The 17743-nt window shown below is 31.1% G+C and overlaps 3 protein-coding genes across 3 annotated transcripts; 1 reads left to right on the forward strand and 2 right to left on the reverse strand.

Annotated features, from left to right (window-relative positions):
• The first annotated feature begins 1299 nt into the window (after nucleotides 1-1299).
• Nucleotides 1300-8805, forward strand: LOC145005015 (uncharacterized). The gene is made up of 5 exons (XM_078964053.1): nucleotides 1300-1481; nucleotides 1609-2537; nucleotides 2654-3871; nucleotides 3999-5330; nucleotides 8675-8805. Exons 1-5 carry the CDS (start codon nucleotides 1300-1302, stop codon nucleotides 8803-8805), a joined length of 3792 nt encoding a protein of 1263 aa, XP_078820179.1.
• A 668-nt stretch (nucleotides 8806-9473) lies between these two features.
• On the reverse strand, nucleotides 9474-11706 carry LOC145033212 (protein NRT1/ PTR FAMILY 1.2-like). The gene is made up of 3 exons (XM_078981987.1): nucleotides 11436-11706; nucleotides 11069-11286; nucleotides 9474-10974 (listed from the first exon to the last, which is right to left on the reverse strand). The coding sequence occupies exons 1-3, from the start codon at nucleotides 11554-11556 to the stop codon at nucleotides 9649-9651; spliced, it is 1665 nt and encodes a 554-aa protein (XP_078838113.1). The 5' UTR covers nucleotides 11557-11706; the 3' UTR covers nucleotides 9474-9648.
• A 2713-nt stretch (nucleotides 11707-14419) lies between these two features.
• On the reverse strand, nucleotides 14420-16989 carry LOC144997363 (bark storage protein A-like). Its single transcript, XM_078957259.1, has 5 exons — nucleotides 16720-16989; nucleotides 16572-16639; nucleotides 16345-16500; nucleotides 15812-16048; nucleotides 14420-14907 (listed from the first exon to the last, which is right to left on the reverse strand). The coding sequence occupies exons 1-5, from the start codon at nucleotides 16928-16930 to the stop codon at nucleotides 14536-14538; spliced, it is 1044 nt and encodes a 347-aa protein (XP_078813385.1). The 5' UTR covers nucleotides 16931-16989; the 3' UTR covers nucleotides 14420-14535.
• Between the last annotated feature and the right edge of the window lie 754 nt (nucleotides 16990-17743).

The following is a 17743-nucleotide window of genomic DNA, read 5'->3' on the forward strand; positions in this document are numbered from 1 at the left end:
CGAATAAACCCTAGGTTGGAAATGAGGATGCTGAGTCATGATGTTAACATTTTAATAAACAAATTAATAAAGGTAACTTTTTGAATACATTTACTTTATTATCATTATTTATTTAATTCTAACTAACTTCAATTGTATTATATAAACATATTATGTACATAATTTCACATTTCATTTCCTAACCTATGTCTTCTTATGCAGAAAACAACAGTAACATGTACCACATGCAGGCCAAAGAGAAAAGAAGACAAAGAAAAATATATTTGGAAAATAAAAGATCGAAGAAAATAAAAACAATATCAAACGTTCCAACTATATCATTACAGCATCTCTTCAAAAAAACCATTAACTATAACCGTATTAGTATTTTATATTCCATCTTTTACTGTTATATAGTTGAATACATATATTTACAAGTTTTATAAGTTATTTCTATTTGCAGATCAATCAACCAACATTGTTCGTCAAACTCAAAATGTCAATTCATTTACAACACCTGCAAAGCATAACACAACCATACAATACTGTCCTTCCTTTACAGATGTTAGAACTCCATTTTCAAACATTACAAATGTTATAAATCCGTTATCTAACATTACGAATGGTAATTATTTATGGTTTTTAAAATATACTATTATCCATTATGTAAATATTTATTTATTTAGTTAACTATTTTATTTTTATTTTATTCAGATAACATTGGTTTCGATAAATATATCACTTCCAAGTTAGCAAAGAAAAGACAGTACCATGTACTTTCAAATGATATGACATCAAAAATGCATCTACAGTAACAACTTCTTCATCATCAATCAAGTTAAATCTAGGATGTCATAAATTAAAAACGAAGACAAGACATTTATCCCCTATCCCATTGATTGATTGACAGAAGATGTAGAAAATATACATCAAGTGAACAATGAAAATCGTATAGTTGGTATCTCAAATGGTAATGAAAAAATAAAATCCATTTTACATTTCAGATACTATGTTCTATATAATTATAAAATTCATTGATATTTTATTCAACGCTTTTATTTTACAGAATATTTGGATCATGGTGATCAAGATGTTGTATGTCAAACATGTCGTGCAAAGTTATGGAGAAATGAATCCATTAGAGGTAAAGAAAATGGGAACACAGATTATTCATTATGTTGTGGTTACGGCAAAGTTCAACTTCCAGACTTAAAGAATGCACCCCCTACTTATGAAAGAATGTTTCGAAATATGGATTAAAAAAGCAAACACTTCATGAAAAACATTCGACGTTACAATTCATTGTTTTCTTTCACGTCGATGGGTGGTAAAATTGACTCTTCAATCAATAGAGGAAACGCTCCTTACATTTTCAGATTGGGTGGTCAAAATTATCATAGTATTGGAAGTCTTTTGCCAGCAAAAGGATCGGAACCAAAATTCACTCAGTTATACATTTATGACACTGACAACAAAATTACAAATAGACAAAGATGTTTTCGGTATTTTCTCAAACTTCTTATTCATAATCTATTATTATTATATATATATATATATATATATATATATATATATATATATATATTATGTATATATTACTAATATTATGTATAAATTTATTTATTTTAGTGGTGAAAAAGATCAATCAACATCAACTGATAGTGATATTGTTAAAGATATTAAGGTGATGTTGGATTCAAATAATGTCTTGGTTAGATCTTATAGAATGGTAAGAGATACTTTTCAAAAAAATCCAGAATTTGATATGAAATTACGACTTATCGGGAGAAAGGAGCAAAATGGAAGAACATATAACCTACCGACTGCTTCTGAGGTTGCTGCTTTAATAATTGGTGACATTTCGGATTCAATCGAAAAGAGGGATATCGTCATTCAAACAAAAAATGGTTGTCTACAACGTATCAGTGAATTGCATCCTTCGTACCTTCCTCTCCAATATCCATTGCTATTTCCATATGGGGATGATGGTTATAGTGTTGACATTCTTCATAGAGGTGTGTCATTTACGACCAACAGCAAGCGTGCGAAATGTACAATGAGAGAATATTTCGCTTATAGGATTCAAGACAGAGATCATTCGTTCTCTCTCATACTTAATTCAAGAAGGTTGTTTCAACAATTTCTGGTAGATGCCTATACTATGATGGAAACGGAGAGAATGTACTACATACGTAGGCAACAACATGTTCTTAGATGTGATTCTTATGAAAATTTACGTAACCAAAAAGCTCAAGGAACGACTGATATCTTGAATGTCGGCCAACGTGTCATATTACCTTCATCCTTTACCGGAGGTGCACGCTATATGCTGCAAAACTATTTGGATGCCATGTCACTATGTAAATGGTTTGGATATCCTGATTTCTTCATAACCTTTACGTATAATCCCAAATGGCCTGAGATTAAAAGGTTTCTTAAGGATACTTCACTTCAACCAGAAGACAGACCTGATATACTATGTAGGTTGTTTAAGATCAAGCTTGATGCATTCATTAAAGACTTAAGGGAGAATCAAATTTTCGGCAAAGTTCAAGCATGTAATTAAAACTATATTTTTAATTTTTTTATAAAACATTGATCTTATTATTATATTTTAAATATGTTTTGATATCTAATCACATTCTCTTTTATTTTTTGTCAAATTCTTTTACAGATATTTATACCATTGAATTTCAAAAAAGAGGTTTGCCGCATAGTCATATATGTCTATTCATGCATTCTGACAACAAGCTACCAACTGTTGAACTTATCGATCCAATAATTTCAGCAGAGATACCAGACAGAATTGAAGATCCTGAATTGTATTCACTTGTAAATGAGTTTATGATTCATGGTCCATGTGGAGCTGAAAATATGAATTGTCCATGCATGGTGGATAAAAAGTGCTCTAAAAACTTTCCAAAACAATTCATTAATCATTCGTCTGTTGATCAGAATGGTTTTCCGTTATATAGGCGAAGAAACGATGGTCATTTTGTAGAAAAATCAGGTGTAAGGTTGGATAATAGAAATGTTGTTCCATACAACAAATATCTATTGAAAAGATATCAGGCACATATTAATATTGAATGGTGCAATCAGGGATCTTCTATAAAGTATTTGTTTAAATACATAAATAAGGGTCCTGATAGAGCTACAGTTGCTGTTGTACCAACCAACAATGAATGTGAAAATAATGATGCGGTCGATGAAATAGCTGAATATTACGATTGTAGATATTTATCAGCATGTGAAGCATCATGGCGAATTTTTAGATATGATGTTCATTGCAGATATCCTTCTGTTGTTAGACTACCTTTTCATCTTCCTAATCAACAACAGATTGTATATGGCGAAGATGATGATATTGATGATGTTCTTGACAAACCTTCTGTTGCCGCTTCAAAGTTCACAGCTTGGATGGAGTGTAATGCAATCGACAGTGAAGCACGAAAACTCACATATGTTGAATTCCCTACAAAGTTTGTTTGGATATTAAATGGTCGGTTTTGGAAGCGAAGGAAAGTAGGAAAAGCCATCGGTAGAATTCATTCAGTTTCACCTAAACTAGGTGAAGCATATTTCTTAAGGATTCTTTTAAATAAAGTAAAAGGACCAACATCATTTGATGAAATTCGCACGGTAAATGGAGAAACACATTCTTCTTTTAGAGATGCCTGTTATGCACTCGGGCTATTAGATGATGACAAGGAATACATTGATGCAATTAAAGAAGCAAGTCATTCTGGATCTGGTTTTTATCTACGCTTTTTATTTGCTACATTGTTGATGTGTAATAGTATGTCTAAACCAGAGATCGTTTGGGAAAATACATGGGAATATTTGGCAGATGGAATTCTATATAGCCAACGACGAAGATTTAAGTCAGCAGGTATTACATTTTTTCTTATTTTTTAAAATTAATTTATTTTTATTTTTCAACACCCATTAAATAATTAGTAATGAAATTATTAAATATCAACCACGTATTTTATTAATTATTTAATATTTTCGTGCAGAATTGTCTCTCGGAGTAGATGAACTTAAGAACTTAACTTTGTTCGAAATACAACAAATTTTACTTCGAAACAACTCTACTCTCAAAAACTTCAAAAATATGCCATACCCAGATGTTGAATCCGTTTCTTCTTCAAACAATCGACTTATCACCGAGGAACTAGATTACGACATTCCCGTGATAAAGAATGACTATGATCGTATGTTTCTTGCATTAACAAATGAGCAACGGAACATTTTCCTAAACATCAAGAGTGCTATTCAACAAAATAAAGGAGGTGTCTTCTTTGTTTACGGGTATGGTGGAACGGGTAAAACTTTTTTATGGAAAACAATATCTGCAGCAATTAGATCTGAAGGATATATTGTATTAAATGTTGCTTCAAGTGGTATTGCTTCCTTATTATTGCCCGGTGGTAGAACAGCACACTCTCGATTTATAATTCCATTTGAGCTTACAGAGGATTCTTTTTGTAACATAAATCCAGACGGTGAGTTGGTAAGCTTAATAAGGAAAACCTCTTTGATAATTTGGGATGAAGCACCTATGGTCCATAAGCATGCATTTGAAGCTTTAGATCGAACTTTGAAGGATTTATTAAGGTGCGTAAATTCAACCATCTCAAATATTCCATTTGGAGGGAAAGTTATTGTCTTTGGAGGAGATTTTAGACAAATTCTACCTGTTGTGCCGGGTGGCAGTAGACAGAACATTGAAAATGCTTCTTTGAGTTCTTCATATTTATGGGAACATTGCAAAGTCCATAGATTAACAAGAAACATGAGGCTAACTGTTGGAAGGGATCAATCAGATATAGGAAAAATAAGAGATTTTGCAAATTGGTTGTTGGATATAGGAGAAGGAAAACTTGGTGGTCCGAACGACGGTGAAACGATTATCGATATTCCGGATGATATTCTCATTAATGATTCACATAATCCTATAGGTTCCTTAATTGAGTTTGTATATCCTTCAATTTTAGAGTACTATAGCGATATAAATTATTTCCAAGAAAGAGCCATACTTGCTCCAAAAAATGAAGTTGTCCAGGAAATAAACGACCGTTTACTTAAGAAGTTTCCAGGAGATCAAGTTGAATATTTAAGTTCAGACTGCATATGTGAATCCGAATTTCTCCATGATCAATTTGATGCAAATCTATACTCTCCTGATGTATTAAATGGACTCAAAGTATCCGGTTTACCAAATCATAAATTAGTTTTAAAAATTGGTGTTCCAGTAATGTTACTGAGAAATATTGATCAGAAAAACGGCTTATGTAATGGCACAAGACTACAGGTGTTATCATTGGGCAAACGTGTTATTGAGGCACGTATAATAACTGGAACTAATATTGGAAATCGGACTTTTATTCCAAGAATGTCTTTAACTCCATCAGAAAAAAAGATTCCCTTCAAATTCACAAGAAGACAGTTTCCTTTGGCTGTATGTTTTGCAATGACTATTAACAAAAGTCAAGGACAATCGTTGTCAAAGGTTGGTCTGTTTCTGAAAGATCCAGTTTTTTCACATGGACAATTGTATGTTGCCTTATCTAGAGTTCAGAGTAGAGAGGGATTAAAATTATTAATTTTAGATAAAGATGGCAAACTCACAAATAAAACTTCCAATGTTGTTTATAAGGAAGTTTTTCGAAATTTGTAGCCAACTTTTTTGTAACGTCGTTTTATTCAATTTTAGGAAATCACACTTAATCCATCATATTACTGTATTTTTTTATAATTACGTATTGTTGTATTTTATGTTAATTTCATTACACACATTGGTATTGTATCATCTGCATATGTCCAATTAGAATGATGAATAAAAAAAATAGTTTTCAAAAATCTTCATTCCTAATTAAATACTTCCCATTTAGTTAGTAATTAAATAATTACCAATAAAAAAAATTATTTAAATATTCAATATTACAATTTATAAGTTATCAGAATTATTGATATAATATTTTATTAAATAATTAATTTTTAAATTCAATTCAAAAACAGTATCCGTGGGTTCCACGGGTTTTAACCTAGTTAATTGTATATTTAATGAGAAAGCGATATTAATTGTATATTTACTAGTTTATTACTCCTTATTTATTATTTATTTATTGACCGTACTTCATAAATGGGGCTTCAAAAACGACTAAATATGACTTTTTTTCATCAATTTCCTTCTATTTTCACGAAACAAAAAAACCAAATATATTTTCATTCTCTTTCTATTGTTCATATCTTGTTTTAAAAACCAAATATATTTTCATTCTCTTTCTATTGTTCATATCTTGTTTTAAAAAGAAGCTTGATCAACAATATATAAAAGGTATAAATTTAAAATTGTCTTTGGTTGAAAAAGCAAAATCTTAATCATTTGAAATCGCATCAGATTATTTTTTTCTATGAATAGGATGCATTTGAGAAATAAAATCAACATTCATTTTAATTGAAAGTTCTTTGGCATCATCAGTGTCTTAGAGAATTAGAAAATCGTGTTTCTCTAAACTTTTTGAAGTATTCTATAGACATAAAACAGTAAATTTGATCCCTGTGGTATTAAAAAAACTTTGGATATGGTCCAAAAACTTTTTAACTTGCATGAATCATCCAAAATCAAGAATTTACTGTGATTTTGGTCCAAAATAACTTAAAAAGACGGTTTTGCCCTTTTATTTTGTTTTTTGTATTTTTAATAATCATTTTATTACTTTTTTATTTATAAAGAAAAAAAAGAAAAAAAAGGATTATCCCCCACCCCCACCGTTCTCTCTCTCTCTCTCTCTCTCTCTCTCTCTCTCTCTCTCTCTCTCCCCCCCATCTTCCTCACTTCACCTGCAATTTAAACTACATACACACATTGTTTACGAAACATTAAAGCTTCCATGACACCATGAATCATCATAATATAATTAAAATCAAAAATATCAACACCTCCTTGGTTTAGCTGCATATGAGTTTCATAAACACCACATGTCATCTTGATCTGAGATAACTGACACGAACAAGTAGACTTTGGGGGGGATTAGACTTGTTCATACCTGCTGCTTATCATCACTGGTGGTGGTGAAAATGAAATCTAACATTTTATTAATATTCTCTTCATTCACTTGTCTCTTCTTCCCAGGAACATCATCTCCAAAACCAGAAAAGTAATTAGAGGAGGATGTCATACATGAGCAATCAACCAAGAATAAGAAGAGAAGGGAGATTCAGGAAAGGATAATATTACCTTCCACGTTTAGTAATGACGGACACGACATTGAATGTGAGGAATTAGCGTCCAATTGAGGGTTTCCAAGCCCTAATCACACCTTAAGCATCATCGGAACAATCCTGTCATCACAATCAAAGCTTCTAGTCATCCTCCTTTCTCCCTTTCACACATACTACCATATACCTGAACACACTCATGAAGTAGTCATCGACGACCATATGCCATGGGTTTCTTCTCTCACCTATTTCTAAAGAGAACTGTCTCTGGATATAGAGCCTTCTTCACCCTTATTGATGTAATAATCGTTCATGAGTTTCTGTAATAATGAATTCATCTTCTTCAACACATTCATACACATACAACACAATAAAACACACACAATGATGCAAAACCCAGAAATTGATGATGAAAAACTCACACCCCTGCAAATCTCGTTCCAAATGCAGATTCAAATTGAAAGAAAAGCTTATAGATGTGGGTTTCTGAAAAATGGTGGGGGAAAGAAATAAGAGATGGTTGGATGCTTCATCTTGGGGTAGGCTTTACTTTTGAACTTCTTGTTCTTCAATTTTTTTGCCCACAGACTCTAGTCCAACCCTCACCTTTTTTCTAGAAATATCACCCTTTTCACATACAACATATCCAAATCGCACACAGACATACAATTGGGTTTGATTTTCTTACTTCTTCCAAATTTTAATAATCATTTCATAACTGGTTCTTGTTTGAAAGCTCATATTGACGAGAATCATAACAAATAGAGAAAAAGGACGATCAAGAAAGAGAGAGAGAGAGAGAGAGAGAGAGAGAGAGAGAGAGAGATAGAGAGAACGGTGGGGGTAGGTAGGGGTGGGGGATAATTCTTTTTTTTTTCTTTTTTTTTTAAATAAAAAAGTATTAGAATGATTATAAAAAAATACAAAAAAAGAAAATAAAATGGTAAAACCGTCTTTTCAAGTTTTTTTAGACCAAAATCACAGGAAATTCTTGATTTTGGACGGTCTATGCAAGTTGAAACTTTTTGGATCCTATCCAAATTTTTTTAAATACCACAGGGACCAAATTTGCAGTTTTGTCTATTCAATAACATGTTCGCTTCTTTAATAGCATAAGAAGGCATATTTTTTTATTGTAAAAAATTTATAACCAATGTAGTCTTGTATAATATTTGATACCAAAAACTCAAATTCATCATGCTCATTATTTGTTAAGATTTAGCTTAACTTTGGATTTTTCCATCATTGTTATTTTCTGCAACTTTAAGTGAAACTTCTCTTATTCTTATATGGGTTCTTGACATAACAGCACATGAACGTTTTATGTTTGGTTTTAAACAACTATTTAACTTTCTTTTGTACCTGTTAAGCCATTAAACTAGAAAATTACCTATCTAAAACACCATTTTGCTTAAAATTATCAAGTTTCCATGTTACATTTGTTGATGTGTACATTGACTTCTTATAGTCAAAGGTTTCCATAGCCACGTGGATGTCCACGTGGACTTTGACATTGAAGAACCATCATCTATCTCACCACGACCTTCCGCCTACTCCCATTACCACCACCACCATCCATCCGGTGCAAAATCAAGATGAAAGGGCATGTACTTTTCAAAGTTTGGCCTTGGATGTCATCAATCATGTTGTGGGTAACCCTACCCTTCTCTAACACATAATAAATGTCAATGTAATATGATTAAATTGATTTTCTACACGGAAGCATAATCAATTTACAGCAATTTAGTAGTAAAGATGTGATTTATAACCAAATTGATTTGCCGAGATCAATCATTGTGCCGATATCATTCAACCAGTTGAGATACTTGTTCCTCCAGTAATGGACTCCCAAGAACAACATTTCTCTCTTCTATATTGGTGATTCGTATACAACAATTTATATTTTATAGTATTATACAATACAATATTTTAATCTATAAATTATTTTATATTGAGAAAAATTATTATGTACAAATCAGTTCTCTTTGTGGAGTTTTTCACAAAACAAAATTTTATTTCCTTAATTGTAGTGTTTTATTGTTTTCCTTAAAGTTTTTTATAAGCATTTGAGATCATATTATAAATATAATAACGCTTGTTTTTTGGGAATTTTGACGGTTCCTTCTACGTTTCTAGGCATCTGTTCCTAGTTAATTTTGCGTCACTTTAAACAACACCATATCGACTTCACAACATTACATATAATATCGATATAACCAGTATAAATTTGCAACATCTAATATTGAATCCCATCGAAAACCATCATGTACATGAAAATACCTAATCAAATGCTCAATTTCTTTTGGATTATTCATATTACATTAAGAATATAATTCAACACACTAGAGCATAATTCGCATATAACCTCATCGCATGGCAATATTGAATGCTAAAACCTAATGTTAACCTTCAATGCCCAAAATCTTACCCTTATTCTCCAACTCATGTGGACACTGTAAACCTCTTATGAAAACGACAACATATCAAGAAGTAGAAAAAGTTGAGCAAATTCAACAAACCAAGTAACCAATAGTAATAATCCACGTGTCCTTCATTAATATCACTCGATAACCAACTCACACTACCACCTTCACTTGTCACCAAGTCAACAACATTGACCAAAACGCTTCCAACAAGCCCCGAAAATGCATTGCTCACCATGAACACCGCAATGGCAACACTCGACATACTTTTCGGAAGCTCGGAGTAATAAAACTCCATCTGCCCTATTGCATTGAAAGCCTCGGCTAATCCTAGCAAAGCATATTGTGGCACCAACCACATTGCTGACATGTCATTACCCGATCTTGCCACATGGCGCCTTATGGTTTCTACAATTGCGGACACCACCATGGCAATGACTGAGATTAGTAGCCCAATTCCCATTCGGGTTTTTGGGTGGAGCCCACGTGGTTGGTGTGTGTGTTTGGTTAGAATCGGGACTAAGATACGATCGTAGAAGGCTAGCCATATTGTGAGTGTTAAGACCATGAATAAGACGAATGATGCAGCTGGGATTTCAAATCCTGAGGTGATGTGTCGATTCATTGTTTTTGCTTGGAGTGTTGGGTAGCTTTGTGAACTTGTGGTGAATAGTAGAATTCCCGAAGACCAAATTGGTGCTATACGAATTAGGGATTTGAGGGATTCCACCTTTTCGACTGTGGAGAGATTCCATGGATCCGTGTTTGAATCTTTGATAACGCACGCTTTGTTGAGAAACCTTAAGTTCTCTGTTAGCTCAACTCGATCCATTCCATGGCTATGATTATAGCAGTCATCTTGACTAAGATTCACTTTCCTGTTCTTGAAAGCAACAACAAGAACTTGAATGAACCCTGAAAACGGGCTTTCACCAACTTTAACTTTCACATAAAGAGACGATCCAAGTAAGAACATAACAGCAGAACAAACCATGAACAACACAGGAACTGAAAATCCAACCTGCCATCCATACTGATCTTGAATGTACACGACTACTGTAAAAGAAACAACTGTTGACATTGATGCAGAAGCGTAGTACCAATTAAAGTAGCTGTCAACGAGCCTCTGGTTGTTCAGGGTTCTTCGATCATGGTTGAGTTGGTCTGCACCAAAAGCCATCGAACATGGTCTGATGCAACCAGATCCAATCGAGAGTAGACCAAAACATGAAAAGAGTAAAGCGAGTTGGGTTGGTGTTGCGGGGTTGCAACTGGTGTCGAGTTCATTGCAAGATGAAGGTCTTAACTGTGGGAATATGGAAGTCAGCCATAGAAAAACCATCCCCTGCAGAAAGGTGAAGATCATCAATAGTTTCGATTTCAGAATCCGTGGGTTTATTTCGGGTCATTACTCATTAGGTAGAAGAATGGAGACTTACAAGAAGGGTGGAGAGAGACCCGAGAGCAATGACCCGAAACCGACCCAAGTAAGAATCAGCGAGGAAAGCTCCAATAATAGAGAGACCATTTGAAAGTGCTGACCAGACGGAGAGTATGCTTGTTCCAGTTACAGCTTCCATGTGATAAACTTCCATCAGATAGAATATCATGTTTGGCATTAATCCATAGCTCGCCACTCTCTCGAACGCTTCATTCACTGCTCCAATTTCAAAATCAAAACCCTAATTGATACGATTGAAATTCATTCATACTCGAACTCACAAAAGCTGGTTTGCCGATTTGGTTTTCTGTGAATTCGAGTACAGAGTGCAGATAACGACGGAAGAATTGAGAATTTTGATGTACCTATGATGAATGGCATGGTTCTCATACCGCCCTTATGATCATGATCATCACTGTGAAGGAGTAATTTGGTTTGTAATTCTGTATCGGTGGTCGATTTTTCTTGATTGGAGACTCCTTCCATGGACGATCGACGTTTTCCCCTATTGATCAACTCCAATTCAAATATGGTCTGATGAAGTTTGAATAGGAAGTTGAATTTGGTTTGTCGTCTTGGAGACAGTTACAAAGTGACAGGGACGATCACTATTTCAGGATTTCTAGAACGCCAAATTTAGCCGGCAACAAAGGATACGTTTTTGTCTGTTACTTGATCTCAACAAATCGATAAATTAGTGGGAAATTTAAAAGTATGCATGACAAAAAGCAAAAAACCACAAAAATGGTCCTTACATTTTAAAAACAATTGACTTAAAAAATGGGTCTTATTTACATATTCTTATAGTAAAGCACATAAATGGTCCTTACACCATGTTTATCCGTTTTTTAGACAATGATTTTCTCTGTAATCTTATCTTGTTCTGGAGAATTTGGAAAATAACCGTATCCGAATCTTCCTCCCAAGTTAGGTAATGATTTTCTCTACTAATTTAAAATGTGCATATCGTTTTTCTATACAAATCTCATGCATGATATTTTTAAATTTTAAAGACCAAGCGTTGAAGTGTTACATAATATTGTTGATGTAAATCGTAATGTATTATGCCTATCATGTCTTTGGACTTATGATTGTGTGTTTGGTTGCTTAGGACCGATTTTTGGATTCAATTATGACAAGATGGTTCCTTTTGTAATGCAATGTTTATTAGATTAGTTTCAGTTTGTTTTTATTGTTTTTTTTTTTTTTTTTTTTTGAAAACGTAAAATTAATAGATACAAATGTTATATTTTTTTATTTTATTATAAAAAATAGAAAGACCAAATTAGAAGACTTGAATATCAAAAAGTCTTACTTGGCGGGCCATGTTCTGTGCACCCAATTGCCAACAACAACCCAACATTAACGGCCCATTTGAGGCTCATCACCCAACCCAACAGTTCACTTGAAGGCTTTGGAGAAATCTTTCTATATTTTGAGTCTTTGACCATCGGTTTTTATATTTTCTCATAAAATTAAACATAATATTTGACTTGGAAACGCAATATTTTGTTCATTTTTTATCGTAATCATATTTCCTAATACAAAAAAAATGTAATTGTTTTATTTTAACTGAAGTAATAATCATTTAAAGTCACTAATTTTATAGGGAAAACTACAATAGAATCCTTAAATATTGATTTTATAATCGATTTAGTTCTTATATATTTTTTTTTATTCAATTAAGTCTCAAATACCGGTAATTGTATTCAATTTAACCCTTTGACCCAGTTAACAGGTCATCCAACTTTCAAAAATTACATTTTTAGCTCAGATTTTAAATTTTATTACAAATGTGGTCCAAAATTAACACTTTTGATCCAGATTTTAAATTTTTATATAAATTTGGTCCAAACTTTACCTTTTTTGCCCAAATTTTAGAATTTTATTATGCATTCATCCTAATTTAAGTTTTTTTTACAACTTTTTTCTCAAAAAATTGTTTCTAATATGTTTTTCCTTTATAAAATCATATTTATAAAAAAAATGTATTTTCACATAAAAATCTTATATTTTCTATATAAAAACTTTTCTTAAAAAGTTTTTTGTATATGAAATATCTAGTTATAAAAATATGTATTCATTTAGTATATAAATATATATAAATTCGTTTTTATAAAAAAAAATGTATACAAACACATATCACACACACACATATATATATATATATATATATATATATATATATATATATATATAAATGCACACAAATAGGTGTGTATCTATATTTTTTTATAAAAACGTGTTTGAATAATTTTTTATATAATATGTGTTCGTATACATTTTATAAAAACGTGTTTGAATAAGTTTTTATGTAATACGTGTTTGTATATATTTTATAAAATCATGTTTGTATACATTTTATAAAATGTATACAAACACATATTATATAAAAAAATATTCAAACACGCTTTTATAAAAAAATATATAAACAAACACGATTTTATAAAAAAAAATATAGATAAAATAGGTGTTTGTATACATTTTTTTTTTGTAAAATATGTTTTTGTATACATTTTTTTTATAAAAATGGATTTCTATATATTTATATACTTAATAAATACATTTTTTTATAACTAAATATTTCATATATAAAAAACTTTTTGAAGAAAGTTTTTATGTATAAAATATAAGATTTTTATGTGAAAATAAGTTTTTTTTTATAAATATGATGTTATAAAGATAAAACATATTTCAAACAATTCTTTTAGAAAAGAAGTTGTAAAAAAACTAAAGTTAGGATGAATTCATAATAAAATTCTAAAATTTGGGCAAAAAAGGTAAATTATGGACCAAATTTGTAACAAAATTTAAAATTTGGGCCAAAAGTGTAAATTTTGGACCAAATTTGTAATAAAATTTGAAATCTGGGCTAAAAATGTAATTTTTGAAAGTTAGATGACCTGTTGACCGGATCAAAGGGTTAAACTGAATACGATTACCGGTATTTGGGACTTAATTGAATAAAAAAAATATATAGGGACTAAATCGATTATGAGGCCAATATGTAGGGATTTTATTGCAGTTTTTCCAATTTTATAAGAAGTAAAAAAACAAGATCAATATTAATAAATTCAATATTGGTATTATTTACAAAGTCTCATAAGACTTTGTATTCTCTTAATTTCTGGAAAGTAATATAATATTATTATATCTGTAATAAATCAAGTTAGTAAAATATATAATAAGACTAAAAATAATTATAAGTAGGTTTAACAAGAAATTTTTATGTAAATATTTGAAAAACTGAAACGGAGTGAAAGGAATATCAAATACCGAGTGTCATCAACTACAACATGGTATAGTTTATTGTATACCTTAGAAACATTGAAAATAGTGATCGTGTAAGATGTCTTACAATAAAAATAGATTACACAAAATCCAAATAATATATTTTCATTATTATTCTTTTGACAAAAATTAAAACACAAAGTCGTTAATGATTTCTTTTTTTTTTTTTTTTTATCAAAAAGTCTTCAACAATTTTCTATTGTAACGGTCTGTCAATAATTTTATAAATTCCACCGTGACTAAGACAGAATTATTGGCACTGAGCCCTGAAAAAGTGTCAGCCTCGTTTGAAGTGGCTGAGCCACCGCCGGCAAGGTCAGAAAGAGCTCGGAAAGTTATAAAAGGCACCCTTTGTTGATAGCAAATGAGCGCCACCCCAGCACTTTCCATTTCCACCGGACTAATGTTGAATTTGGTGTATAAAAAGTTCCGGTAGGCGGCGTTGTCCAGATAAATATTAGCACTTGTTCCCCTTTGCACGGTGGTTACCTTGGGTGGCGTGGACAAACATGTCGTGGTGTTGATGCAATCCTCCAACTTCAATTTCTATATAAAAGATGTTTTGAAAGGTGAGACTATTAAACGTTTATGTTCTTTTGAAACCAAGACATGGGAATTGTTTTCATCTAAGATCACCTTTTCATAGAGAAAATCTTTCAACATCCTTTTTAATGAATAGTGTTTTCATTTCAATTTTAATAAATAAATACTTAATATCATCTATTTGAACTTCTTATTGTAAAGTTTCTTCATTTAATTTATTGTATTTTAATTTTTAAATACACATTATATATCATATTGGTGTTATTGTTATTAACTATGTAGTTACAAAACTGAATTAAATCAAGCAGTCAAAAAATAAGATAATAATTAAATATAAAATACGATTAAAAAGATGAAATGAAAATATTAATACGAATAGGGACTAAAAAGTAATACCACAATAGATAAAATAAATTGTTGAAAAATATTAAATTATTAATAAATATTAACAAAATAAGTCATGTTCACCAATAATTTTAAATATCAAAAAAGATAATAATAAGTTTCAAACTCTATTATTGTATGATAGCGTTTTCTACGTGTAGTTATATATATTATTAAAGATCATAGATAATTAATTCTATTTCTATAGTAAATAAATGAACTATTGTAATACAATATAGAACAAGTAGGTGGATTCGGTGGATCATGGATGAATAAGATGCAAATATTAATTTATTTGATCATTTCTAACACATGCTTATATTTTAATGGTCGTAATATTATCTTTACGTGTAAACCTAAGATGCCGCAACACATTTACATTTACTTATTATTTTTTTAATAAAACGACAAATATGTTAATTCAAATTGTTTGTTTCAACATAATTTAATATTTTAACAAGTAAACAATCTTTTTATATCGCAATTATTCAGAATAATCATTGAAAGAGAAAAGAAAAAGAACCTCAAGGATTTTGGATAGAGAAAGGTAATCGGAGTCAACAGGGATCCAAAATGCTTGTTGAGTTTTCTCAGGAGTACCATCAACTGGATAAACTTCTTCTGCTTGATACCACACATTGTTTAACAAGTTATCTTCACCATTTGTTGAATAACTTCCAAACTTTAAGTACCCAATTTCCCTTGTAAATCCATCTTCCCCTTCAAATGGCAACGCATTTTCAGGCCCATCTCCATATCTCTGCCAACATTTCATGCATTAAAGACTTGTACCATTGGAATATATCTCATACTTCATTTCTTAACCAATCTCATTCCCCTTAATATACTTGTACCATAGCCAAAAGGGTCAATAAATCCAGAATGCATCGCTATACGGTTAAAAGCGACTCTAATTTAGAAGTCGCTTTCTAGCATGACCTAAAGGGTCCTAAAAATCGCATACGAAAAAATACTGACATTCATGCATTGATAATATGTACTGTACAAGTCATCAATGCATGTCATGATCGAAGTGACACTAAAGAACAGACGTACCTGCCAATTCCAAAGAGCAGAATGTGACCAATTCTCGGCAATTGTCACATCTCCAATATGCAAATTTGGGTTTGCATTCCCTGCTATTCCATAATGTACAACACCTTCTATTTCAAACAAGGTCAACAGAAGTTGTGTTGCAACCGCAGCATTTACCTTAAACAACAATGTTCGGTAGGTTGTAAAATCAAATAAAAAAATCCGCAAAGGAACATGAAAAAGCATACCAATCCCATTCCACTCATGACTAGAATCACTGGTTTCTTGTAAATCTTTCCAAACCGAAACCTCCTTCCTTCAAACCAATCAAAATAAGCTCATTGAAAAATGTTTTAGGTTTATGGAACAACAAATTATTTTGTAACACGTGTATACCTGCATAATCTATAACGAGCTTGGAGGATTTGTAATGGGGGTTATCGAGTAGAGGATTCATTTCAAACATGTTAGGGATCACCAAGCCTAAATAAGGGCCATTTTTGTTGGCTTGATCAACCATCTTTTTTGTAGTTCCATGTAATGCGCCATGGGATTGTTCTTGAGATAAAACAAAAATTAAAACAAAAATAAATATTTTTGTAAACATTTTTCCAAAAAATCTAAGTTGTGAGGCAAGAAGGGGATTGGGGTTTGAATTTAGATCCAAAAATGGGAATTTATGAATGAGCTTCAGAAGCCAACGTTGAATTTCAACACATGGGCATTGCTGCAAAATTATAAAAATATCATTTTAAAATTATAGAAATATCATTTTTATATTCAGTAGGGATTGGTGCAAATAATCACAATAAATCAAATAAATAATAATAAATAGATGATTCACGTGTTCCAGCCGATTCGTATTTTGCATAGATTCGTTGGCACGTAGTGTTTTAAAACCGATTTTGAAAACCAATTTAGAAGGGTCTTTAAATTTGACACCCCTTAGATATCCTATAAACATTTTTAGAAAAAAGAGCTGCTATTAAGATATCTTTTAGACACCCTATAGATATCTTTATCAAAAATCAATCAATAGGTAATTATTTTTAATCATCTTTTTTAAAAAATAATATAATTTTAACCAATAAAAATATTTTAAAAAGTATATAGGATGTCTAAATGGTAAAATGGAGTGTCCAAATCTATAATAAATTATTTATAATTTATTTAAAAAAAATACAAATTCAACAAATAAAAAACCTTAAAAATCAAATAGATGGAAGAATAAGATATTTTTTAGCCAATTTTATTTAAAAATACAAAAGTTAAACTAACCCACTCTACCTCACTAGGTAGAGTGCATATAGATATCTTTATGATACTAACTTTTAACAATTAATTCCACTAAAAAAAATTGAAAATATTTGAATTTTGGGATAGAAGCAAATTAATTTCAATTATTTACATAACTAAAATT

Source organism: Lactuca saligna, chromosome 1 (genome assembly GCF_052625555.1).
Source record: "Lactuca saligna cultivar CGN05327 chromosome 1, ASM5262555v1, whole genome shotgun sequence".
NCBI classification, from domain to species: domain Eukaryota; kingdom Viridiplantae; phylum Streptophyta; class Magnoliopsida; order Asterales; family Asteraceae; genus Lactuca; species Lactuca saligna.